We start from the raw sequence: 25,874 nt of genomic DNA on the forward strand, positions 1-25,874 counted from the left end.
GAGGTACCACTGTATATGAACAGAACTGATACATGAATGTGCAATGTTTTATTTACACTTCCACCCTGCAGCAGGTTTCTAAGGTGGCTTACAAAATGCTTCTAAAAATGCCTCTTGGTTCTAGGTTGCCCTCAACTTCCCTGCTGCTTTTGGCCCTCGGGTATTCCCTATTGTACTTGGGAGGTACAGTGGGCAAAATGCTCAGTTTGGACATGTTAAGCTTCTATAGCTGGGCTTCCCTGGTGGGTGGGTATTTCCTTCAGTGGGTTTCCTGTAATGAATTAGCTTGGCATGAAAAGTTGGGCTTTGCTAACTTGCTGCAGTTTTGTAGCTGGGAGGTTTGGCTGCTTGCAACAAGAAAAGCCTCTTGGGCTACAGCTGAAGATGCTGGCCTGGCATAGCAACATCAATAAAAAATGGATTTCAGCTTCCTTCAACCAAAATAAGTGATCAAGCCGGCTGCTTTCACAAGTGGAATTACAGCGAGTTCAAGTGTCACCCACGAAATCATTACTGCCAGCTAGCTGCCATGTTTAGCCACTTCTTAAAATAAATAGCTTGAGACATCAGCATTTCTTGCACTTTTATTCCTCTGTGATCCAGCCACCACTAGCCTGCAGGGGTTCTGGCATAAATTAAGTTATCCTCTTACTGTTGCACTCTGTATATGTTAACATGCCATCATAAATGGCCCAGCAGCAGGCTTGGGTCCTCCCCGCTAACTTCAATATAAGTCTTAAGGGTTACAAAGCATTAGTTAGATCATGCTATTAAAAGCAGTTCTAATCATCAGTGTTTCATTTCACTGTTGTTGTTTTTTGTGACCCACTCAAGTTAAGCCATTTTTAATCTACATGAAAACAGAACCTCTCTAATGCTAAAAAGAACCCTCCACTTAATTTCAAGGAACAAATTGGTTGGTGAGGAAGAAACACGTTTGTTTCCTCCACTGGGTCTGTGTGCTGTGAAGCATCAGTTAAGTGTTAAGAGGAACATCTAAACGGCACACACATTTTGAGCAAGTTGATTATGATTTTTATGTGTGCCCATGGAATTTATACCATCTGGAATAGATAATGGTAATGACATGACACCAGTGTTTGCTGTTGTTGAAGCAAATTAAAATCTATTTAGAAAACAATTTTATGATATAGGGCACATGGGTATGTGAAAAGCTAAGTCCTGAACCCAGTAGAAAATGAGAAGCATTCAGCTCAAAATAGTAAATATTTCCCTGGTACTTGGGTGTCTTGCTGAAAGGCAACTCGGAGCAGGAGTAAAATATCCAAAAAGTGTCAATGAAGTCTTGATTTTAAATTTAGAAGTCTATCCAACGTGTTTCAGGATTATTACACTCTTCTCCCCTTCTTTCCAGTTACCGTAAGTTTCTTTTCTGATGCTTTTCACTGAAAAGAGGTTCTCCTTCTCTTTTTCTTTTCTGCTGCAAACAGAACACACTGAGTAACTTGCTACAAGTCTCCTACAAGCACATTGTACACCCTGTGTACTGGTGAATCTCTTGTTTTCGTTTTTCAAAAGCAAGTTATTCAGATGACAAATAACAAATCTTAGTGTACATTGTACCTCTGTGAATACTTAAAATGCAGTTTTACACAGAACCATAACAAAGACTACCACATGGGTTGTATTGTGGATTATTTTATGTGAAATGCCTGGCAAAACATACCCCATATTCTAGAGGCCTTTCTGGCAATAGCACTAGCTTTATTAATGCTTATCTTGAGCTTGCAGTTCAAAGAAATTCTGGATAGGAGAGTGCTGGTGGGAAATATTGTGTATCATTGTAAGATCACCATAGTTTGCTGGTCAAAGGGGGGTTCAGCAACAGGAGGATGCCTATCTGTCATCACTCTATGCCCTCCCCAGGCTTGACAGGAGATGGGTCACTCCAAGCCAGTGGAACTAAAAACCACTTCCCCATCTCTTTTATTTACCCCAGTAGTTGTTCTTTTAGATGAAAGTCTTGTGCTTATCCAAGGAGGCGGTTATGATTTCTGGTCTGTTAGAACATCTACTCTTCAACACTTAGGACAGGCGCTTTATGTGCTGTTATTTCTGGCTGGGCACAGAGTTAGTTTATACTGCTCCCTTTTTTATCCATCTTGTAGAAGATGAATGGAATGTAGCCCGCTAGGGCTTGCTACTTCATTACTTCAGGTTAACAATTGTTGCCTTTTTTCCAGCAAAGCCAAGAGTTCCCATTTGGCAATCTGTGTGATATAAGAAGTTTGTGTCCTCTGTGCTAAAATGGCATGCAAAGTGACAGGTTACCCAGTGATGTTTCCAACTTAACATCTTCTTACCCAATTTGATTAAAGTACATTTTCACAATTGTACAAAACTCTTGAATCAATTCTTTTTGCCTATTCTAGATAGCTTTTAAGTTTTCCTTAAGTTCAGCCAATTTCACTTTCGCTTAAATAAAACTTGGCTCATTATTCCTGAAGCCCTGCAGGATTTCTTAAACTTGGATCTCCAGCTATTATTAGACAACAACAACTATCATCCCTGACCATGGGTCCTGCTAGCTAGGGATGACAGCCCTAGAGTAGCTATGAAATGATTTCAGACTCACTTTGGTAGGTGAATAACTAGTACAACAAAGGCAAAGAGTTCATAACAAAGCAAACTTTAATGGATCCTGAGATCACTTGAGAATTCTCCTCCTATCTGACCATTTGAAGCCATCTCTCAGTTCACATACAGTTTTGCACAGAACAGTCCATTCCAGTAGTCAAAGCACATGTTTTGCTTCCAAGGAGAAACATTGCAGTAACATTAAAGAAAAACAACACTTGACACATGGATAATGTCCATAAAATTCTGTAGTTCTGGGTTATATGTACATAGAATTTGAAGCATGGTACTCTAGTGTGTATAAGTGTGTGAATGCTCAAGACTGTAAATTGAATGCCCCACTTATTTTCCAGAATTTACATATAACAGAAGAAAGGAGGAGTGGGGGATGGGTGGGGAGGGCAACAAAGCTCAACAAGTTTATTAGAAAAGTCTTCCTTCACAACATGTTCCTGAGTGTTTATCTGCCCACGAACTATTCCATGGGACTCCCCAAATAGTGCTTTTGAGAGCAACAACTGAAGGGACTATTTGAAGTGACTACATTTTGATCTTCGGTGTTAGAGGAATGTGCATGTGGCATGTTCCGCAGTCTCTGAATTCTGATGTGCCCTTAAATGTGTGGGGTGAGGGGGGGGCAGTTTATGACTATTACCTTGCAAAAAGCAAAACGGTTACAGGAGACTTAGAAAGGTGATCCCTAAGGCACTGTTTGCAACACTTAAGAGGGAGATGAGTGTGAGAAAACGGCTCACATTAAATAAAGTTTAGAAGGATCTGTGGAGGGGAATTTACATGTGAAGTTAACCCCCCTTCTGCACAGTGCTTTTGTTGTCAATCCATCTAGCCACCTGTCCCATTATGTTAAAACAGGATCCCCGATACCGTGATCCGGATTGCAGGTGAAGGAAATGGTGATGGCATAACGGGTGCCCCAGTGGACCTTTTCCACATGATGGAGGTTCTCGGAGCCAGAAGTGAAGAAGGAAACCCGGCCTGCAAAGAGAAGAACGTACAGTCAGGAGAGCGAAAGGGTGCATGCTGTTTGCCCAGTGGCCAGTACTTAGGATACTGCTATCCCATGCCTACCCTGGGACATCTACAGATTTCAAGATTTGAATGCTATCCGAAAGCATGGTACCTGGTCCCCAAAGAACAAGATCATGCTACTTAAGATGCACACAGACAGACTGCAATATGAAAAAGACTGCTTTATTTAATGGATTTATTTATTTCCATGTAACCATATTTGTTCTGGAGGGCAGAGACATGCAGCAACACAGCTGCCATGGAGCACAAGGTCTAGTGAATGCTGCCGCTATGCAGATTACTAGTAACATTCAATCCCGGCTGTCAGAAAAAAAGGTTTTTGGCTTGGTTCTTGAGTTCTACAGACCAAAGCTGTTTGACAGCCATTTCAATAGGGAATACCACCCCTCTCTACCAAATGAGGGACCAAGCTTGCAGTAAGAAAACCCAGAAGTGTGCACTATACGGGATGTCTAAAGAGCCTGTTTATTTAATCGAAGGGCCCAGTAAAATAAAGAATCTGCCCTAGCCTACTGCATAGCTCACAGTCATGGTGAGGCAGACAAATGGCCCCACTGCTATGGGATGCCCCCCACCCCTCTCGTGTGTCATCTCATGAGAGCACAAACATCATCCTAAAAGGGAAGCGCAGAAAGATAAAGGCTGCTGCTAGCACTGGTGCACCAGCCACAACTCAAGCCAGCTACTGAACTGACAACACATAGTGAGAAAACCCAGAGGAGCTTGCTCTGCACGAGTTCCCCCATTAGCTCCTCCACTGAGCACACCAGCACTTTTAAAGACTGAAATATAAATAAACAGGAAAGCTGTCGTGAGTGCTGAGGCCATAATTAGGTTTATACACCAAATTCCCCCTGAGCTGAAAACATTTCTGCACGTAGGCAAGCGAGCACAGAGCACATGCACTTTCATAGCAGAACCTTCTCAGGTGCCCAATTTTGCCAATTAAAATGCACAATGTTTGAGATTCTTTTAAAAATTGCGGAAGCGCATAGCCAACATCTGAGAGTGGATTTCACACCTGGCTGTTTAAGCAAAGTTAACTGTTCAGAGTCAGTAGGGCCAAATCTTTCTGTACAACATGTTGTTGCTAGTACAGTGAATTTTTGAATGCACATTCAAGGATTTTAGTTCCATCTACTACTTTGAAAAACCCAGCAACCACAAAAAATAAAGAGCTGGCATGCTTGAACTCAGGATGTTGTTGCCGTTTTTGGTTTCAGACAATCAACCCACAAGAAACAAATGCCTGAACGGTGACAGAATTTGTAATTTCAGAAGAACTGCAGGTTTCTAAATTATCTGTTAGTTTACTTTCTTCACCAACGGATACAAACTTTGCCAACTGGGAAGGAGGACTATATGGGTGAGGTAGGTGGCACAAGGCATATTGGACTTTCCAGGTACTTAAGAGTGGCATAAGCATTTGCCCAAATGAACGTTGTACTGAGTAGTGGCCAGCTTTTTACTGACTCTTAGAACAAGGGCAGGTGTCTGGAGCTGCTTAAGCAAAGAAAATCTCTTTCCTAGGCAACAAAGGGCTGGGGGAACTCTCAAATGGCTGAAGTTGCATGATTGTAGCAGGAGTATCTGGTTTTAAGAAGTGCTCTCTGCCATGCTACTTGTAAAACGTCCAGCTATTCTTTCATTGCTTCAAAACAGTTTATGCCAGGGCTTTATTAACTACACTCTTGAGGACTTATTCACCTTCCAAAATAACAATTCCCTAACTATGAAATGCTTACTAACACACAAAATATAATGCCTATATTATACTAAACAAGATTTCAGTGCAATACTTCAATTTAAAAAAAAAATAAATAAATATGGAGCTACAGTGTTTATTCAAGGACAGCAGCTTTTATATGGAACACGAGTTATTATTATTATTACGAATTACTATTATTATTTAAATTTATATACTGCCCTATACCCACAGGTCTCAGGGCGGTTCACACGATAAAATCAGAATATAAACCCACAAGTGGTTTCTGAATTTCCCTTGTCTTTGGGGAAGGTGCGACAAGCAAGCAGCTTTACTTTCTGCTAATTCATACTTTAAGATACTGTACATTAAAGTTTGGAACATTTTCAGCAAATGGCTTGGATCCCATTTTTGCAGGGTCAGAAACGAAAGGATCCCCCAACACCTCAAGCAGGCCAAAATGAATATTTACAATCACTATAGAAACTGAATGATTGCTTGAGGACAGAAGTGTGTTGCTAATGTGTAAGAAAAGGCAATTTGGCTTCAAACTTGGAAGCTGATACTGAAACCCCACAAGACTCCTGTAGCTCCTTAAAACATAATTGCAAACACAATTAGCAGTGAGGTGCCTTATCCCCTTTCTCTCTATCACTCCCCCATGCCATTTATTATAGCAGGGTTCCCAACCTTTTTTGAGCCTTGGGGCCACATTTGGAGAACTGCCATAGACAACACAAATAACCCATTTTAACAACAAAAAACAAAAACAAAAAATGCTGGTGATGCTCAGAACCACTATCACCCTGCCTCTGGACAGGTAAGAATGTACATACACCAAAACAAATAAGAAGCAGGCAACCTCCAAAGAACCCCCCAAAGTCTGTCCTGCCTCTAGCCCAATAAAATCCTTAAATTTTTTTTTAAGTGTTTTAAATATTGGGAAAAGCACGGGTCCCTGATGGGCACTATGGGTAGGCATCTGATGGCACACTGAGGACTCCAGATCTATACTCTCTAGATATTTTGAAATTACCAGGACACAAATGGGTGCAATTTGTTTTTGCAAATGGAATTAGTAAGCTCCCCACCCCACATGCAGCTTAAGCCTCTAAGCATGCAGCTTATTTTGAATCTTGGACATAGTGATATTTCAGCTTGTAAGCCTTGCTTATTCTTTGATTAATGAGGCAGATAATCAAATTGTGCATTCCAATATTCAGATAACCCGTATTCTTGGGCTCCAGCTTCCATCAGCCCCAGTCAGCTGATGGGAGGGAAGATGAAGGCTCCCTACCCCAGACTTTCTCCTTACCCATTTTTCATTACAAAAGCAAGCTTCCCTATCGCTCCACAGTAATGGCAGGAGGAAGCACACCCACTAACAGTGCCCCTACTACATCCCTATTAAAAGGCTCAGGGGCCTCCCTTATACATGGAGTTGAATTTCGGATACTTTGATAGCAAGCCTGTGCAGCATACTTAGCAGTAAAAAAAGATCCTTCGTAATGAAGCAATCAAAGGTTTGTTTTTTAAAGACCAAAATTCCAAAGCTAATCAAATTTAATAAAATATGCAATGAAATCATGCATCTGGTCATAATTGGGTGGTCGCAAACAGAAATGGCAGAGTGCAAAACTAGATACTTCAGCCACCAGTTTCGTTTTTGCCTGTAGCTGTGAAGGATAATACAGGCAGTACTAAAAAAAATAATATCAAAACAAGCTGAAGGTCTTCTTGTCACTTCTGGCTGATAAATATTTACCAAGAAAGCTACTAGATCATTATCACTCTGGAGAATTCATCATAATATGTGGTTGCTTCAAAGCACAACAAAGCTACAAACTTGAAAAGGGTAAGATATACTGTTGTTTCTTATTATGAGTTTACCTATAATATAACTTAATGGATTTTGCATGAAGCAGTGCTAAGATGTAGCTTTCCTAAGATGTGAGCTTGAAAGGCAAAAATGCTGCTTTATTATCAAACATCCTAAGGAGAATTATCAGTTGGTGCTTTGAAACCACAAGCATTATAGAAGGGAAACTGAACAGCTGGAGGAAGGCCACTTCGTCAGATCTATACACAGTTCTTCCTCCCAGGATAACAATATCTAATTCAACTATAATGATAACTTTAGCACGTACACACACACACCGTAACAGCCATAGCTTTTCCATAACCGTGGGAAATGTCTTATTTGATCAAGTGCTGATAATAAGTAATGTCTATCGTCTTACAAAACTACAATGCCCTGCTGAGAAGGATGACTGTAAAACTAGTTTAGGACTACAGTGTGTAGGCACTTCACAGCATGCTATGGTACCTGTGGTAAAATACACATTGGACTTCTCTAAACATGCTGGTATGGTTTGTAATCTTCTACTCCCTTCTAGTGACTAAAGTTTTGTAAAAGATGCTGGATTCAATATGGCTGGCACTGTTGGGGGGGGGGAACGGTTTCCTAGGCATCTGTGGCACCGCAGCTGGTTAGTAAAACATGCAGCTACCTTTCTGGCAAACTGAATTTCAAAGTGGTAAAAGTGTTTCTTGCATTGGTACCAGCAACAGGCCAGTGTGAAGTATTGTACAAGTCTGGAATAGCTTTTAGCAGATTGATACAAAGGCTTCAGAGTTCCTCACTTGACTGCGCTTGCAAGCTGTAGGCTGTCAATGGTGCCAATGGACCGACAAAAAGCAACACTAATGCTTATCCATGGTAATTAACAAAAGTTAATTGCACATAAATCCCACTGAAATCAATGGGTCAAATTAGTAGCAACAAACTTTAGTTCTATAAAGCATGACTACCTTTATTAGACTGAGCCCAGTGTCTGCTACAAAACCCTTCCAAACACCCTTCTGAGAGAGAGGCCATTATTGTGTTCTTTCCCATATTGCCAAATCTTTACAAATAATTCCTGGCCATTCCACTTTGACACAAGAGTACCAGCTTTTCATTTTAGAAAGCATATTTTTGCTTTCGAGAAAGAGAATACAGGAAAATGTGTGTAACAAAATATAGACACATTCAGGGTTCATATTAGTTCACGTATATCCATTTTGGAGTATTCACCAGAAGCTTTTGAGCTGACAAATCCCAAACATCACATTCAGGTTAACAAGCAGCCCCCAGTTCTTTCAATTTTAAATCCACAGGGTATTCCGGAGAACATGAATACAAACCACTACTCAAAGATCTTACACTTTTTTATAACAGCAGAAGCGTCTGGAGAAGAAAATGTTGCAACTGCAGATTACTTGAGAGAACAGTGAAGAAAGAATACATTGTGTATTATTCTGAACTAGACACCTGTCTTTGTAGCAAAACATTCAAATCCTACACCCAAGGAAAGTATCAGAAATTAAGGATAAGTGAAAGCTTATGAAGCAATTCACAAACAAAAACATATACAATCTGTATACAATCTCTACAATATACAAATATCCAGGTTTTTGCAATACTCCTAATTGCCCACATCACATGCAAGTGGAATTGGTGCTGATGTCAGATATCTAAAATCACTGATTAATCCAAGTCTCTTCAATTCATCACTTCCCAAATTTTGCATGTGCTTGCTTACTCCTGCCCTTCACCAGTCAATTATGAAGTAGTTAAAAGTACAAATACTATAAAACCTATTAACACAAACCACAAAATAGCACAGTATAAGTATCTAATTAACTCACAGCAACTTAAAATAATTAAAAACAACAAAGTGGGTACCAGGGGAGCTTCCTTTAATAGGAATATGTGAATACTCAATATGCGAAGTACATCTTCATTCCACCAGGTGCTCTTATAATATTCCTAGAGCTGGGCTTTTAAGTAACTATTACATTGTCCTAATTTCAATGTATTTTAATTAGAGATCTCTTAAAAGTTTAAGAAATGTGTCATCCACATGAATACTGCTAATGCCCATAAAAGAACTAAATCAGTCGTATTATTCAAAATAATTAGTTTTTAATTTGCATGGTTCTATTATTGTCTATAATTATTCTAAAACATGTTTTTAACCTTCTAATGAATCAATCACAACTGATCTGAAAAAATTATCAAGACAATGAACCACAATTTCACAAATTTGCACCTAGCTCCGAGCCCTGTATATTAGGGTCAAGCAGGTTTCAAAAAAATATTACCAGCTTCCCAAGAACTACATTCCACAATGGTTGGTTTGGTTTATTTAAAGCCACAAATACATATCATGGTAGTTATTTTGCAACCACTCAAATGTATCTACTAAGGAAATCTTTTGCCTTTTCGTTTGTAAAGCCATCCACCAAGGTAATCCCATCTGCACAAGGAATTCCATCTGTGCAAAAAACCTTTCTTTCCCATCTCTCCCTGCATCCCACCCACCAGCTTCAGATGGTTGGGGGAACCCCAGAACTGTTTGGCGAGGCACAGGGGGAGGAAGTTTCATTGCGCAGACGCAAGTTCTTCTGCTAACAGGATGGATTTATTGGATACAGCCTATTCTTACAACAAGCAGGTAAAGTTCTATATTTGATAAAATGTATATAGTTCACTCTCAAAAACATGTCAGTCAGAAGTAACACTGATGCCTATCTGAAGGAAGCCTTCTGATTTCATCAGCAGTAATACAGCAGATGTAAACAATGGATATGTGCATATCCCAGAAATCCAAAGCAGATAAACATATGTAAGACGTGTGTATTTACAGATAATTCTTCATAAGCCACAAGCTAATTCAAAACTATTATTCACACTACTGGGAGAAAGAGTTTTGAAACATACCCAATATGTACTATGCAGGACGAGTTTAATTATTCCAATTATATTTGCATAAGTACTTTCTGTTCCTGAAAAAAATAATTCAATAAATCTTGCACCACATAAGACAATGAATCAAACTCTACTTCTGTGTTCTTAAACTAATTTTAAACTGTCTATAGAGAACCCAACAACAATAAGAGGTCACAGTCACTGAACTTTAGAATGTTGAAGCTGGATTCAGACCCAGAAATTAGCTCCATGGGTTCAGAAGTGCTCAGCTGAAAGGAGCACTGGAAGCTGCTGAAGTCTGCTCCAGCTTGGATTAAAATTCAAACCGGAGAAAATTTCTCAGTTTATGCCCTAGTTTAAATGGCTGCACCTGACACAACTGCTCCTGGGCAGCAAAAGCCCATTATTTCAGTAGACCACCTTGCCACAAGAATCTCTTTTGACTAATTGGCATTTCAGTAATCCTATTTTAGTATTCCTCCTGAAGAAACGGAACAAATCCTGAAGATCGTTAGGGAGGCACCATTGTGATTTTACTCAACTCCCACACTGGCATGTTATCCTGGTGGAAAAGCAGTGAAGGAACTATTTACATTGTTTAAAAAACTGTTCTGAATCCAAAGACCTAATTAATCATAAACAAGTTTCTATTTCTATAGGAACCATAATCACTGACAGAAGTAGCTGTATCCAGCAAAGGACAGGGTGTCAAAAGATCAGACTAATTACCCAAAGTCTCTTCACTCCCATGCTGCAGGGGAAAAAATTAAGAGTCCTCCACCTCGTCGTCTTCCTTGCAGCCTCCCCTTCCCATTTCATTTCCCCCACTTCAGATAACAACCTCATCCTAGTTGCAGGCTCATTCTACTGCCACCGATGGGCAGCCTCCGCAGTGCTATTAACCTAAGTATGCATGGCTGAGCTCTTCGATACATGAAGGTATCTCTCCCTTGAAATGCCTTGCAGAAAATTAATTTGAGAGTACAGCCATCTGTAATGGTTTTGCAAGAATGCCCTTTTGCTGCATATCTAGGTGTGCAAGAACCACCTGCAAGAAAAAGGATTCAAATTTGCAGCCCATAAGGTCATTGCCCTACTTGGAACATCTTGGCCAGGCAAGACATAGAAGGTTTAGAAAATCCTGTCGTGTTTGGAAAAAGAGGCAGCGTTTCCTTTCATTTGTATAGTAGCTTGGAGAACCAAAGTGTAGGCTGCTGGACCCATCTAATTCAGCATTGTGCTCTCACAGTAGCCAACCATACAAATGTGGGAAACCCAGCAAGCAAAATATGAGCACAAGAGCATTATTCCCTCCTGTGGTTTCAAGCAACTGGTGTTCAGAAGCATTGCTGCTTCCAACTGTGAAGGTAAAGCATAGCCATCATGGTTTGACTCCTCCTGTTTCTTGCCTTCTCCTTAAAGGTAAAGGACCCCTGACTGTTACGTCCAGTCGTGAACGACTCTGGGGTTGTGGCGCTCATCTCGCTGTACTGGCCGAGGAAGCGGACGTTTGTCTGCAGACAGTTTTTCCGGGTCATGTGGCTAGCATGACTAAGCCACTTCTGGCGAAACCAGAGCAGTGCACGGAAACGCCGTTTACCTTCCCGCCAGAGTGGTACCTATTTATCTACCGTATTTTTCGCTCTATAACACGCACCGACCATAACACGCACATAGTTTTTAGAGGAGGAAAATCTGCAGGCATGCCACCCGTAGGCATTTCCTCCATAACATGCACAGACATTTCCCCTTACTTTCTAGGAGGAAAAAAGTGAGTGTTGTGGTGCAAAAAATGCGGTACTTTGATGTGCTTTCGAACCGCTAGGTTGGCAGGAGCAGGGACCGAGCAACGGGAGCTCACCCCGTCACGGGGATTTGAACTGCCGACCTTCCGATCGGCAAGCCCTAGGCTCAGTGGTTTAGACCACAGTGCCACCTGCTTCCCTGCCTTTTCCTTAACAGTGTGCAAATAAAGAAAAATCTCTGCCCTGGTGCTCCCTCAAGCTCTCCACACAAGCCAGAGGACTTAGAAAAGCCCAGCGGTTGGCAGTGAGGACAAAAAGGCTTAGCTAGCAAGCCAGGTTGATATTTGAGGGCCTCTGTTAAAGCCCACTGACTTCAGTGTTAAATATTCCCTGTAGATCATGAGGAACAGCACTACAGGACCCAGTTTCCTTTGAACTAGTGAGCACTAGAGACTTATGGGGCTGGTTCAGATGTATTGCTAAACCATAAAAAAGAATTTGCTTTAAAATGATAGAAAGTGCTTTAGAAACAAATCTCATTTTGTTCAACTGCTATTTTAATCAAGACAGAAGATGGTTCAATTTACTTTTCTATTTTCCATTTCTATAGTACCTTTCAAAAGACTACACAAAATATGTGATGTTGGGATTGTCTTGCCTATATAGAATCGCAGAATCGTAGAGATGGAAGGGACCCTGAGCATCATCTAGTCCACCCCCCTGCAATGCAGGAATAGGCAGCTGTCCCATACAGGGATCAAACCTGCAACCTTGGCAGTATCAGCACCAAACTCTAACCAACAGTCAATGCACCAGTTTTTGCATGTTGACATAGCCTTTTCCAGGTTTTCCTTCCAACAGCAGAAAAGAACCTGTTATTACTGTAAGTTGAAATAACTATTTTAACATGTAGACTAAAAAGTCAAAATGAAGTGAATGAGCAGAAGCATTCAGCTTACAAAAGCGATTAAACTCACCAAGGACAGAAGCTTGGAATGAATAGCGAAATGTGCAGATAAAAGATTAGTGTTAATGTCTGTCTATACAAGAACACTTACAGATAACCTCCGAAACAGAAAAATGTGCTACATAAACATGAGTCATCAATGGGATGAACAGGACACAAAAGCTGGTGCTCTTGAAGGCTGTGAGTATTGTTTCCAGGGGACTAGAAGGAACAGCAGTATTCTTTGGAAAGACCTTGTGCGTACTTAGGCAACAGCTTTCACAAAATAGTTTGGCCAGCTCATGGGATCGCCAACACAACCCTGGAAGCAGGCATGTGCCTGCAGAGTTCCATCCATTCCCACCTCACCACACACACCCTGCCTGTACACAACACCCTTCACTGGCATTAGACAAAGTTTTTTGAGGGGTTTAACAGCTGGGAAGGAGAGTCAACATTCTCCTCCACAGCTGCACATTCAGCAATCACACTTGATGAGCAATATTTCTTGGAATACCATTTTCATAAATTTTCTGTAGCATCTTAGACTGCTTCTCTTCCACTACCACTCTCAATGGCATTTTACAAAAAGTAGCAATTGATGAGATAACCGCCCCACATTTACCCTTGCAAAGATGAAAAATAAAGACTTGAGCCTCCTATCCCCAAATTAGCACCATATTTCTAAAGAGTGAAAAATAATCAAAGGCACCAGTGAATGCAGAACAGATGCTCAGCAGATATTGCTGGTGACATCCTTGGATAATCAGCTCAGAGCGGAAACAACCAGATATATAGGTTATGTGAGTGTAACATATGTAAGATTCAAGTATGAACTACTGGTAGTTATACAGTGAAGATTAACTCTAACCTGCTCGGGGTTCTACAGTCCTATTTGCCCCTTCATCCATAAAGACAAACCGTCCACCTCCAAAATCTTCTGTGTAGTCTGAGAGGTAAAGCAACGACGTGTAGTCAAAAGAGCCGTAGGTCACCTAGGAAATAAAATCATCAAATAAAAATATCCAGTACCATAGGGGTTTCTCTGTGCAAGTTTGAGGATCTTGGGAGTTATCATCATCACCACTGATTTATTAACTGCCTTTTAACAAGCAGGCAATTTACTCTTATTAAAAAGTGTTTAGATGGGGGGGGGGGGAGACAACACAAATAAATTTAAAACAAGACTAAAACACTTGCAAAACAGACAAAAGTTCTTCTAGGGATATTATACTTAAACAACAACTTAAGGCGAAGAACATCTCAAACTGGTTTGCAATTGTATTTGTAAATAAATAAATATTTGTAAATATCTATTTCTTGAGAACCAATCTTGTCCAACTCTGTTGGATCGCATCTCTCAGAAGAAATGGATACGACTTTGAGCTCTCACACCCCTGTGGAGACATATCTAGAATCCTAGAACTCTGCAGCTATATAGCAGGGTCTCAGACTGTTATCTAGCCAAATCACTTTGTGGAATTTTCTGCATCATGCTTGCCCCATGTCAATACCTCAGCCAAACAGAACTAAAATAAACGCAGCTAAGAAATGTACCTTCGTATAGCAGATACAGATCCAAAAGGTACCTAATTTTCACTTCCTTTTTCCAATATTTAAAATCAGAAAGTTTCATTTTGTGACATTTCTTTTACAAGTATTGGGATATCAGCAACACTCGATTCTGCTGGTCCCCACAAAGAATTTGTGCATTCCTACCCTTTTACTACTTCATCTTTGCAACATTGCTGATTATTCTTTTGATCTGATAAACACTTCCCCCATTTGACAAGCATTTACTAACTGAAACAGAGTGGGCGAACTGTATTTACAATTACTGTTAAAGTAAGCTTGAAATCGTCCTAAGGAAGAAAATCCATTCATTGTGCCATCTGAAATGACGCCTTTCAAATCCCCTGCAACATTTCCCCTATAGGTCATGGTTGGCAACCTCTTATAAAACGCTGTATCATTCAATGTTATTGGAGCACTTTAAATGGATTTCTGAGCAAACAACAGAATGTTTCCCTTAGAAATTGATTTTTACTTCAGCATAGGTCACAGTTTCATATTTCAGATATGAGAGGACCTTTTGAACGTGACTGATGCAATGTAAAATAATGTTTTGTTAATTTGCTAGAGCAGGCATAGGCAAACTCGGCCCTCCAGATGTTTTGGGACTACAACTCCCATCATCCCTAGCTAACAGGACCAGTGGTCAGGGATGATGGCAGTTGTAGTCTCAAAACATCTGGAGGGCTGAGTTTGCCTATGCCTGTGCTAGAGCCTCGCCCACAAAATAAACAAGAACTTTCATTCATGTCAGGATTTAGAATTCTATACCAAAACCCCAAATTCCCCGAGTCCCAACCCTAACCTTTAAAAACAAATACCAGGAAATATATTTAGCGTTGCCAAGATACCACCACACAATTCTGGGAGGGAAACACAGAAGAAATAAGTTCCTCAGGTGAAAATCAAGGGAGATTTGAAAGGCTAACTTGAAAATTCATGGGGGGGGGGCATTCCATGAACCAGCATATGCTTTTTGGGATTACTCTACTATGTTATTTATTTGGTGGAGCAAAGGGACAGACAGCGTGGGGAGGAAAAACAGGAAAAGTGGGAGACACGTTTACTGTCTGTCTAGGGCTCCAACAGATGGAAAAGTGGCTCAACAACACGCAGTGACTACATCATTCGAAAGAAAAAACAGAGATACGCCAGTCACTAAATTTATGCTACTAGATTGTCCAACACAACTATTGTGCTAAGTAAAGCAGGAATGGGGAACTCCTGGCTCCCCCAAGGTTGTTTGGCTCCAACACACATCAGTCCCAGCTAATGTGGTCAACCGTCAAGGATTATGGAAGTCATTGTCCAAAAAGCATATGGAAAGCCACAGGTTCACCATCACTGTGTTAAAGTGATACACCCTGATTTATTTTTCACAACATGAATCAGTGTGTGTGTGTGTGGGGGGGGAATTCAGGAGAGAAAACCCAGTACCTGTAGAAACAGTTAACTTTTCTAAGGATTTAACACTGCTTAGAAAGCTACTTTCACACAGTTGTAAAATATAAACCCAATAAAATCACTTTAAAGACAAGGAAGTTTATAAACACTGGTGTTATTCAAAGGAGGAGCGACATTTCGCAAATACTAAATCGGGGTGCATGTTCTGTACACAAACATACATGCCTAAGTTTCAAGATTTCTTGTAGCTGTAATTTATTTTCCTGGAAGTTCTTACATAAGTACAAAGCAGTTCGACTGTTGGCCTGTTATCTTTCAGTTTCTGTTTTGGCCCTTTTGCTTGCTTGTTTTTACAGCTACAGCCACAGACGACCAAGTATGGTAAGCCTTAACTGCTCGTGTATTACACAAATCTACAGTCCCCACCATACAGAAACGTAAAAAGCTAAAAAGGGGGGGGGGTTCAATCTTACTGCTAATGGAAGACAAAGAGTTACAAATGCTGAAATCCATGTGATACAGCAATCTGAGTCTATCTAATAGATTCTCATCTGGAAGGATTATGAAAATCCTGAAGGGTTGTTGGAGTAGAAGGGGAAAAACCCACTTACCTTATCAATATGTGGGTGCCAGTATTCATCATGAGCTGTCTTGGCTTCTGAGTTGTTTATTCTAGAGAAGAAGGTTGGCTTCGTCAAATACATGGAAGAGGAGCTGATACCAAAAGTGAGAGCTATTTTTTGTTGGATTCTCTGCCTCACATCACTGCAAAGGAGAAAACAGCATCTTAAGTGACTGGGACGCTGTACAATGGCACAGGACTCAACAGTATTTTCTCTCTATAATAATACTTAAGCATTTATACAGTGTTTTCAAAGTGCTTCACATACATATTCTCAAGAATCCTTAAAAAAAAACCTCTGTCTTGATGCAGTCCACTAATATTATGTATTGCAAATGATGAGCTGAGAGTGTGTGGCCTGCATAAAATCACCTAGTGAGTCCTCAGCAGAGGCAAGATCAGAATCGGACTTCCTGATCAGTACTCAGCCATCAAACGACATTGTTGTCTATACAGTGGTACCTCAGGTTAAGTACTTAATTTGTTCCGGAGGGCCTCCCGCTGCCAGAGCACAATTTCTGTTCTCATCCTGAAGCAAAGTTCTTAACCTGAGGTAATATTTCTGGGTTAGCAGAGTCTGTAACCTGAAGCGTATGTAACCTGAGGTACCACTGTACTGACATGAGGACTCCTGAGAAAAGTGAAGCTGGGTCCTGCAACAAGATATTGCATTGTATCCCCACTACCATCTGACTAGGTTGCCCCAGCCACTCTGGGCAGCTTCCAGCACATACAAAAACATAATAAAACATTAAAAACTTCCCTATACATGGCTGCCTTCAGATGTCTTCTTCTAAAGGTTGTATATTTACTGATCTCCCTGGCTTCTGATGGGAGGGCACTCCACAGGGATTGTTGACCTGCTCTCAGCTATGCTACAGAACTACCACTCTATGACCAAACAGTGATACTACAAATTCCAGCCCACCCAGCATCAGGTGACGCAAGGAACCAAGAGGCTCCCATCTGGCTAACAAAGCAGCAGATTCTGGCTGAGATCCTCTGACTGAGCAGCTCATCACTCAGGAATAGACTAAACTTTTTTTCTAGCTGCATTGTCACTTGCTCAGCCACCTTTGGAAATATTCTCTGGCCTTCCTGAACAGATTGCAAGTGTGGCAGTTCATCTGTGTGCCTACATTTATCCACTCTGCACTGGATAAGCTAGTAGAAGAGTTTCATGCAAAATAGGTAGAGATGTTGCTCTACATTAAAGAGCTCAGGATGCAGAAAGGATACCTCTTCCTAATGCCTATTACTGGGATAACATTAGATTCAGCAGATCAAAGGAAAAAGAAGAAGAATATGCTGACTTTTAATAGACTTAAGCCCAGCAAGGCTCTATACCTGGTTATCTGGCAAGCTGTCTCTTTACTGGAAAAAAGATAACCAAAAATGTTGCTTCTGACTGTCCTAAATTTCCATCAGTGAAAAATTTAGAAGCAAATAGCCAGTGCAGTAGACCCACATATTTGCACATGCACAGCTTGCTATACCTGCTGTACAGGTACCCTGACGTGATGACCTTCAGAAAAGTGGAAGGCTCATTTTATCAAGCTGGCTTATGCTGGTACTGCTTGGCTTGCATATTTTTTGGAGGAAGACAGAAAGACTTCCAGAAGATATTTTCGACCAGCATACCTGGTGGGAATAACAGGACCCAGAAGGGAAATATGGCCAGCTTCCAAGCTGCACATGAGTTATTATAGTAATACAGTTTCCATCTGTCACAAAAATGCCACTTTCCTATTTCTTAGGTCTACCAGCCAAGGAAAATGGAAGTTCATTCAGAAGGAAAGCTATTTTTACCCAAGCAAATCAGTTTTTTTAAGTCTCAGGTATTTTATTTCAATAAGTGTTGCAGCTCATTTTGAAATCTTGCTCGGTGACGACAGCTTCTGTGCGAACAGTTTATCTCTGAAAAAATCAATCTAGCCATTCAGGTAGACAATAAGCCTCTTTGCTGCTGTTCCCTTGAGCTATCATTCTGCAGACCCATCCACCGGCTGTATTGTATTGAGAACTCCTTTAAGAATTTATCCTGCGCTCTATGCAATACTTCTCATTATACCTATAATGAAATGGCACTCCCTAATGCAAACCATTTTCATTTGATATGATGAAAATGTATTTTAATATCAACCCATGATTCTGATGTTATGATTTTTCTGGCTATTCAAAGTATAAACCTTTTATTGCATCGGATATACTAAAATGTAGCTTCTGATAATGTAAAAAAACAAACAAACCATGCGCTGCAAGCAAAGGGTGGTATTCAACAACATTTTGAGTAGTCTCATTGAAATTAAGGTATCTAATAGCATTATGTTCATTTATTTCAATGGATCTACTCTGAATAAAACTTAGCTGAGTAACGCCCTAAATAATTACACTGAATTCATTAAAGTGGTTGGTTTTAAAGCAAAAGCATCCCTCCTCCTTACTACGTGAAGCTGCTCAGTACTATAACCAGTCCAAGCATTACCCACCTTGAGCATAACACAAGAGAGAAATCAAGCTATATTTCATCACCACAAGTAGCTGCTGTTTTAACAGAGTTTAAAATACACATTCACTAGTTCGGAATGTCAGCACTACTTCGCTGCCAGAAAATGCCTGGAATGCTCAGCAGTGCTGCTTCTTAATGAGACCTCAACAAGGTGTTATTTTTGTGAGTTTGTTTTTTTAAGTCCTTCATAGCTTAACACAAGTAAGTCATGATGAAGAGTGTGTTTAGCATAAACCTTAAGGTATGCGAGACACTGGGAGAAAAGTGTTGCCATTGGGAAAAGAAGATTCAGCAGAGAAAGCCTGCAGGTTTTCTGTGGCAGACAAACATTTTCTTCTACACAGTCTAGATCAGGCATAGGCAAACTCGGCCCTCCAGATGTTTTGAGACTACAACTCCCATCATCCCTAGCTAACAGGACCAGTGGTCAGGGATGGTTGGAGTTGTAGTCCCAAAACATTTGGAAGGCAGAGTTTGCCTATGCCTGGTCTAGATTCAATAATGGTAGTTTTGCTTCTGTTAAGTAGCACACCACCACCACAAAATACACAAGTGCCATGAAACACAAAGGCAGAGATCCAAGTTGGATAACTAGAATGAGCAGGGACAGTGGCTGTCTACAGTAAACAGGTGAAGATAGGTTTCTGGCTTCCTGCTAACCACAGCAATTTAACTGGGAACTAGTCTAGGAAACCTCTGCTCTGTCATCCGCCCTCCCCTCCTCTCCCAGGAGTAAAACTGCCATTCTCCCACCTCAGTATGAAAGACCATGAATAGTGCTGACCCTTACTCCTGATTTTTTATTCTAAATTATTAAATCCATTGTACAAATCCACAATAAACTTAACATTGCTAGCTTCTTCTTTTTTTAATGGCACCCTGTAGATGTCAAGCGTGGTTGAATTGTCTCCGTCCTTTGTCAATGAACAGAGCTAATATGATAGGGTAGAGAAGTACAGATACCGTTGTACAATGCAGAAGGCATTCCAGTGAGCTGACATTTAGAATAAAGCATCCTATTTTGGTCACATATGCCTGAGAAGGATTTATTCAAGGTCATGCATGTAGAACGAAGAACTAAACTGTTGAAAGGAATAGAACATTTTTTCTTGAGAGCAGAGCTCTTAAGAAAGTTGGAGCCTTTCAGCTTGTTTTAGAAGTGGTAGCACAAATGAGGGAGGCACGATAAAGGCAGCTATGGGTAAAATATGACAGTATATTAACATGATTTTGGTTAGGAAATAGAAGAAAGTGCCTAAATCTTAGAGATGTTCAATGGAACAATAGTAGGTGGTAAAGAACCTTACTAGAACCTTACTAGGCTGGTCAAACAAGTATATGAAGAATACTGTACAACTGCTTTGCTGAACACTTAATTATGGCCAAAATAGCTTTCCTCTTCTCTGCGTGAAGTCTGGGGTTTCCTCCTCGCCACCCCTTCCTCTAGCCTAGGGCAACCAGAGACAGGATGTTAGGCAATGCGGAGATCAACCCATTAAAGTTTCCTTGGGGTAACTTGATGAATGGGTTGTGTTCACACAAGACCTGAGTGGTCGTCGCAGGGTGGGATGGGAGTTTTAAAAATGTACCCCTGCCCCAAGGTTGTATGGAAAGCAACATCGGTGGTATTTTGCCTTCCTCTGCAGCTTGCTCTTTCATTCATTTGCAGAGCACCTGCTCCCTGCTTGTGGCACGGTGTGATCTGGACTGCATAGGTTAATGGGAGCTTGACCTTTGATTTAATAAAGGCTGAGCTACCAATTTCTTTGAAATGCAGCCAATGGCACATGCCTCTTTCTCCTACACTATTGAAGGGTATGTTTGACTGTTAAGGAGTCTTCTTAGCCATGTAACAAGCAATCATCAGCAGTTCAAGTATCATGCTGCATTTAGACATACCTCTTCTAAGAGACGCATTACAAATTGTCCTCATCCACACAATTAAAGTTGTACAGTGGTACCTCTGGTTACAAACTTAATTCGTTCTGAAGGTCCGTTCTTAACCTGAAATTGTTCTTTACCTGAGGTACCACTTTAGCTAATGAAGCCTTCCACTGCCGCTGTGCTAACGGCACACAATTTCTGTTCTCATCCTGAGGTAAAGTTCTTAATCCAAGGTACTACTTCCGGGCTAGTGGAGTCTGTAACCCGGAGTGTTTGTAACCTGAGGAACCACTGTATTTGACAGCAGTTTGGAAGACAATAAATACCCTTAATGGGTTTTTTTCCCCCTTACCGATATAAATGAAAATCTTCTTCCGTAAAGGTATCATGGACTTTATCACTGAAGTATCTGTGGGGGAAGACAATTCAAAGACTGAAATAAATAATACAAAGTGCAAGTTAAATCCCTGCAGCAGCTGGTGCTTAAGTTTTCTTTGCAAATTAATTTACTCAAACCAACTTTATCCCAAGCAGTTATTAAAGATTAGTAAACAAGAAGCACTCTGATGACTTAAAGGATGCTATGGAGATAGGAAAACTATTAATTCTGCAGGAAAACTGATCACCACTTGAGGGCACAAATTATTTTGCTTTCTGCATTACATTACAAATCTAAACTGTGGTGGGAGAAATTCTTACATCCCGCATCTACTGAGACAGCAAATATTTATATCTCTCCTACAGGCCCAGCTTAACACCACTTGCTAACAACACTTAGTATCACAGCTTTTTGCAAAGGCCAGCAAACTGCCGAAGAATCCCTTAATTAACCTGCAGCATCGGAGCTATTTCTCTTCCCCCACCCAAATGTCTATACCATGCTGAGAAGCTAAGAGCACTAAATCACCTGTATCCAAGGCACTGAATGCCAAGCTGCAACTCTACATTACCTGTACATGTTAACAAAATGCTTCCCCAAAGAAAGAGCTCCAGAGTGCAAGTCCAGAATTGAAGCCTGGGAGGGGGAAAAAATCCAAACAAGAAGAAACAAATCAGCAAAAGGAAGACTATTAAAAGGAGGGGGAGGGAACTATTCAGAGACTAGGTCTCTGTTCTGTGCAATCTCAGATGGTGGGTTGTATCCAACGCTCCACACGAACTGCTTGGCTGGTGCAACAGGGCTTCTGTTTCCTCCCCCCCACCATGTACTCCAAAATCTGCTCCAGAGGGTCCCCCAACCTCCCAGAGCCGGTTTTGAGGGCATGCAGGGAGCTGGCGGGGACATGAGATACAGGACTCTTGGTTTAAAGTTATATATATGTCTCCCAAAGCAAGGCACAATAGAATTATCTAGTGTTAACTTTCCCTCTTCAGCTATATCTTCCCCTAGATTCCCCTGGCATGCAAGTATTTGAATATTATCCATAACATGTTTTTCCTGCATTGATTCCTATACAGTTCTAAAGCAATTCAATTTACCACTAAGGCTGGGAGAGGAGGGAAAGATGAATCTCTTATGCTCATGCATGACCAAGAACTCATTTTCAAGGTTCTTCTTTCGACCTGCAGAAAAACTGCTGGCCTTTTTAAACCGCAGTCATTACAGAAGGCTATACACTTCACACTATCCTGTGACTTGGCCAGTCCCACATTTCCACTGTTTTAGCAGCTAAAGAAGTGACCTTTCTGCTTTCTGAAGCAGCACAAGTTTGGAGCACTGCTGGGGAAAGAAAATTATTAAGGCAATTATACTGAAAGGGTAGTTAATGGAACTTTCAGGAGCTTGTTTTTTTTAAAAAAACAAACAGCAGCAAAACCACACAGACAGGAAGAAAATCTCTGCAATAATGTAGGGCTAAAGGGTAAATGCTTAAGATTTAAATGTGCTGGGAAATGAGAGGTTCAACTTCATAGGGGAACTAATTAAATGTCAGGTGCTGAGTGGACCACAGTAACAAGAGACTGTACAGTGGTACCTCGGGTTAAGAACTTAATTTGTTGTGGAGGTCCGTTCTTAACCTGAAACTGTTCTTAACCTGAAGTACCACTTTAGCTAATGGGGCCTCCCGCTGCCACCACACAATTTCTGTTCTCATCCTGAAGCAAAGTTCTTAACCTGAGGTACTATTTCTGGGTTAGCAGAGTCTGTAACCTGAAGCGTCTGTAACCTGAAGCATATGTAACCCGAGGTAGCACTGTATTTGCTAAACGGCTGTGCTGTAAAGAAATAAACAGCAGTTGCTTTTGCACCAAAAAATCAAAAATCTCACAGCAGATATTTTTGGGTCCATGTTCTTAACCTGAGGTACTATTTCTGGGTTAGCAGTGTCTGTAACCTGAAGCGTCTGTAACCTGAAGCGTATGTAACCCGAGGTAGCACTGTATTTGCTAAACGGCTGTGCTGTAAAGAAATAAACAGCAGTTGCTTTTGCATCAAAAAATAAAAAATCTCACAGCAGATATTTTTGGGTCCATGTTCTATTCTTTGGTAATGTGGACCAGAGTATGACAAATTCACAGAAGCCTCAATTTTCGAATCAGGATTTGTGAACTGTCACAACTGCTTAGAGTTCTTGACACTAAAGTCTTTAATAAAAAATATGTCCAGTGAGGCTACCAGCTACCCAAACTGGACCTTATTCTGGTCAAACACTAGGGCACTGGTCTTCTGCTCTGCCTGGTCAAGGGAGCAGTATTTAGAATCTTCTGCTTGTTATGGTCTACCCTGCAACTTCTACTTTAATGACTTCAAGTATCTTTAACTGGAGATAGCTTTAGACCTAGATTTGGGTAAAGATGCTCCCAGATGGCCTTGGCAACAGGACAGAATATTAGGCAAGCCACAGCTATTCACTTGGGAAGAAAGCCCTTGGATGCAGAGAAACCCTCCATCCCTGGATTTCATCATCATGGGATTATTATTCAGATGCAACAGTAAGCTATGGTTTAGCATTATGTGCATAGTTGGATTCCAGTTTTAGGACAAACTATGGTTTGCAAACCAGTTTCTGAAACTGAGATGCAATGGCATCCCTCTTAATTCAGAAAGCAAGGATACCTATTGATGCCATTGTCACAAGCCCACCCAGCCATGCACTTTAGGCAAAGGTCTGCAGGGGGAGTGATTGCATGAGAAAGTAATGCTATGACTGTGCTGTACTTTCAAAAATGAGGAGGTGGGGGGAGTCACCCTAGACTGCTGCAGGTGAACATTCCTCTTTCCAGCACCAACTATCACTAACTGTCCATTGGAAGGACTCCCAAGAAAGTGGTACAGGCAGCTGAAGACATCAGGAACTGTTCCAGCCATCTATTGTGAGCTGCCCTGCAGGAAGGTTCCTGTTTACTTGCTACATGTTGATATTGCTTATTGTGTTCATATTTAAATGCACATTGAAGTTACTTGTCAGTATCAGTATCCTGAAAGGTGGGATCTAAAGCATTGTAATAAATAAATGTTTGCCTTCTGACTTTTGAGCCTGTCAGTTACAGTTACTGTCGACTTTTTTCTTCTGAAACCTAAGGGCTTAATCCTAACTTTTTTCTTTAAAGTTGAGATTGTTGAGATTATTTCCTTGGCTCTGTTCACTGCACATTGCAAGCCACAAACCCTACACCTATTCTCTATAGCCCATTGGTTTCCCAAAGGCAACACATGACTCACTACTAGGGCTTGGAAAATTGCAGCCATGACCATTTTTATCCCATTGTCTCTTGAAATCACCCCAGCACATAAACTGTGCCTTTGAGGCAGAAAATCTACATAAAGATTGTGAAACTGTCTCTGAAAATCAGTTGTCTCTCTATTATGGTGGAAGGAACCTACCTGTGTTGAATGAACCCCCAAATTTAAGCCTATGATAATCCCCCACGGCGGCCTAATGTTGCAGCAAGAGGAGATTTTGAAACAGACTGAAGAATGCATAGCCTTGACAAATTGCTTGCCATCAGATTTAGTCAAGGCACATTTGCATCTGAATCAAGTGCAGAGAATCAAGGACCGTTATCTTGTTTTGACTCCTACCCTTTGCTCGCTGCAATGAAGTCCTTAGTGAATTATTCAGAATGGAGATGTACAATAACAAGAAAACAGAGAACAAAAGCCTTATTCATTTGATTTCTTGAAGTGCTATTAGGAGGAGTCGCATCCTCCATCATCATCCTGATCAAAATATACAGGTGCCATTTAGGTAGTTGTTAAGGTTAATTTTGAAAGGCACAGGCAAGACAGCCAGTTGCGAATAAACTAATTCCATTAAGGTGAAACTCTTAGACTCTGCGGAAACAAAGTACAAGTGACTCATAGCAGAGGGAACATGAGCAGCAGAAAACAATACAAATGTCAGAAACCGTATTCACTCAGTCCTTACACCTCTCATAAGTAGCATCAAGATGGAAAGAACACAATTGGAAGAGCTGGAAAAGGTAATAGAAGACAAGCCCTGTATTGAATGGCTTCACATGTGTCCCAAGTTCTCAAGTCCAGGAGGTGGGAAGACAGCCAGCTCTGGACAGGGTTGCACTCCCATGGAATGAGCAGCTCTGTAGCTTGGGGATAACCCTGGATCCAACATTGTCACTGAAGGCACAGGTGGCGACAGTGGTTACAACTGTCTGTTTCCAGCTCTGCCAGGTTTGCCAGCTGCGGCCCCTTTTGGATAGAGATGACTTGGCCACAGTACTCCATGCTCTGATAACTCCCAGATTGAAGTATTACAATGCACTTTACATGGGACTGCCCTTGAAGATGACTCAGAAACTTCAAGTGGTCCAAACTATAACAGTCAGATTACTGGCTGGAGTTCTATTTTAAACCCCCATTTTAAAACAGCTTCACTGGTAGCAGGTTTGTAGCAAACTTTCTTCTCATGTTCCAAAAGTATACTCACTGTTAGCAAAGTCAGTAAGATAATGTAGACGGAGTCCAGAGCGAAAAGTTCTGATAACACTTTACTGAGGAAACTGAGCAAAACAGTGTACGTATACACAGCTTTGTCTCTTAGTGCAGGCCTTGTACAAAGCAGGGAGACCTGCAACCAAACATGCAGAAGAACAACTCCCATAGAACTACACAGCCAATCAGAGC

General features: G+C 41.0%; 1 protein-coding gene across 1 annotated transcript in view; it reads right to left on the reverse strand.

The window, feature by feature from the left end:
• Positions 1-2,634: 2,634 nt before the first annotated feature.
• The window catches only part of OGFOD3 (2-oxoglutarate and iron dependent oxygenase domain containing 3), a 37,938-nt gene continuing 14,698 nt past the window's right edge, over positions 2,635-25,874 (reverse strand). The window contains exons 5-9 of the mRNA XM_083487689.1: positions 21,739-21,803; positions 21,141-21,197; positions 16,385-16,538; positions 13,669-13,792; positions 2,635-3,594 (exon numbers count right to left, since the gene is read on the reverse strand). Coding sequence (XP_083343815.1) covers positions 3,458-3,594; positions 13,669-13,792; positions 16,385-16,538; positions 21,141-21,197; positions 21,739-21,803 — 537 coding nt within the window. The 3' untranslated portion in view covers positions 2,635-3,457. The remainder of the gene's footprint in view (positions 3,595-13,668; positions 13,793-16,384; positions 16,539-21,140; positions 21,198-21,738; positions 21,804-25,874) is intronic.

Source organism: Podarcis liolepis (genome assembly GCF_965112155.1).
Source record: "Podarcis liolepis genome assembly, chromosome: 2".
NCBI classification, from domain to species: Eukaryota; Metazoa; Chordata; class Lepidosauria; order Squamata; family Lacertidae; genus Podarcis; species Podarcis liolepis.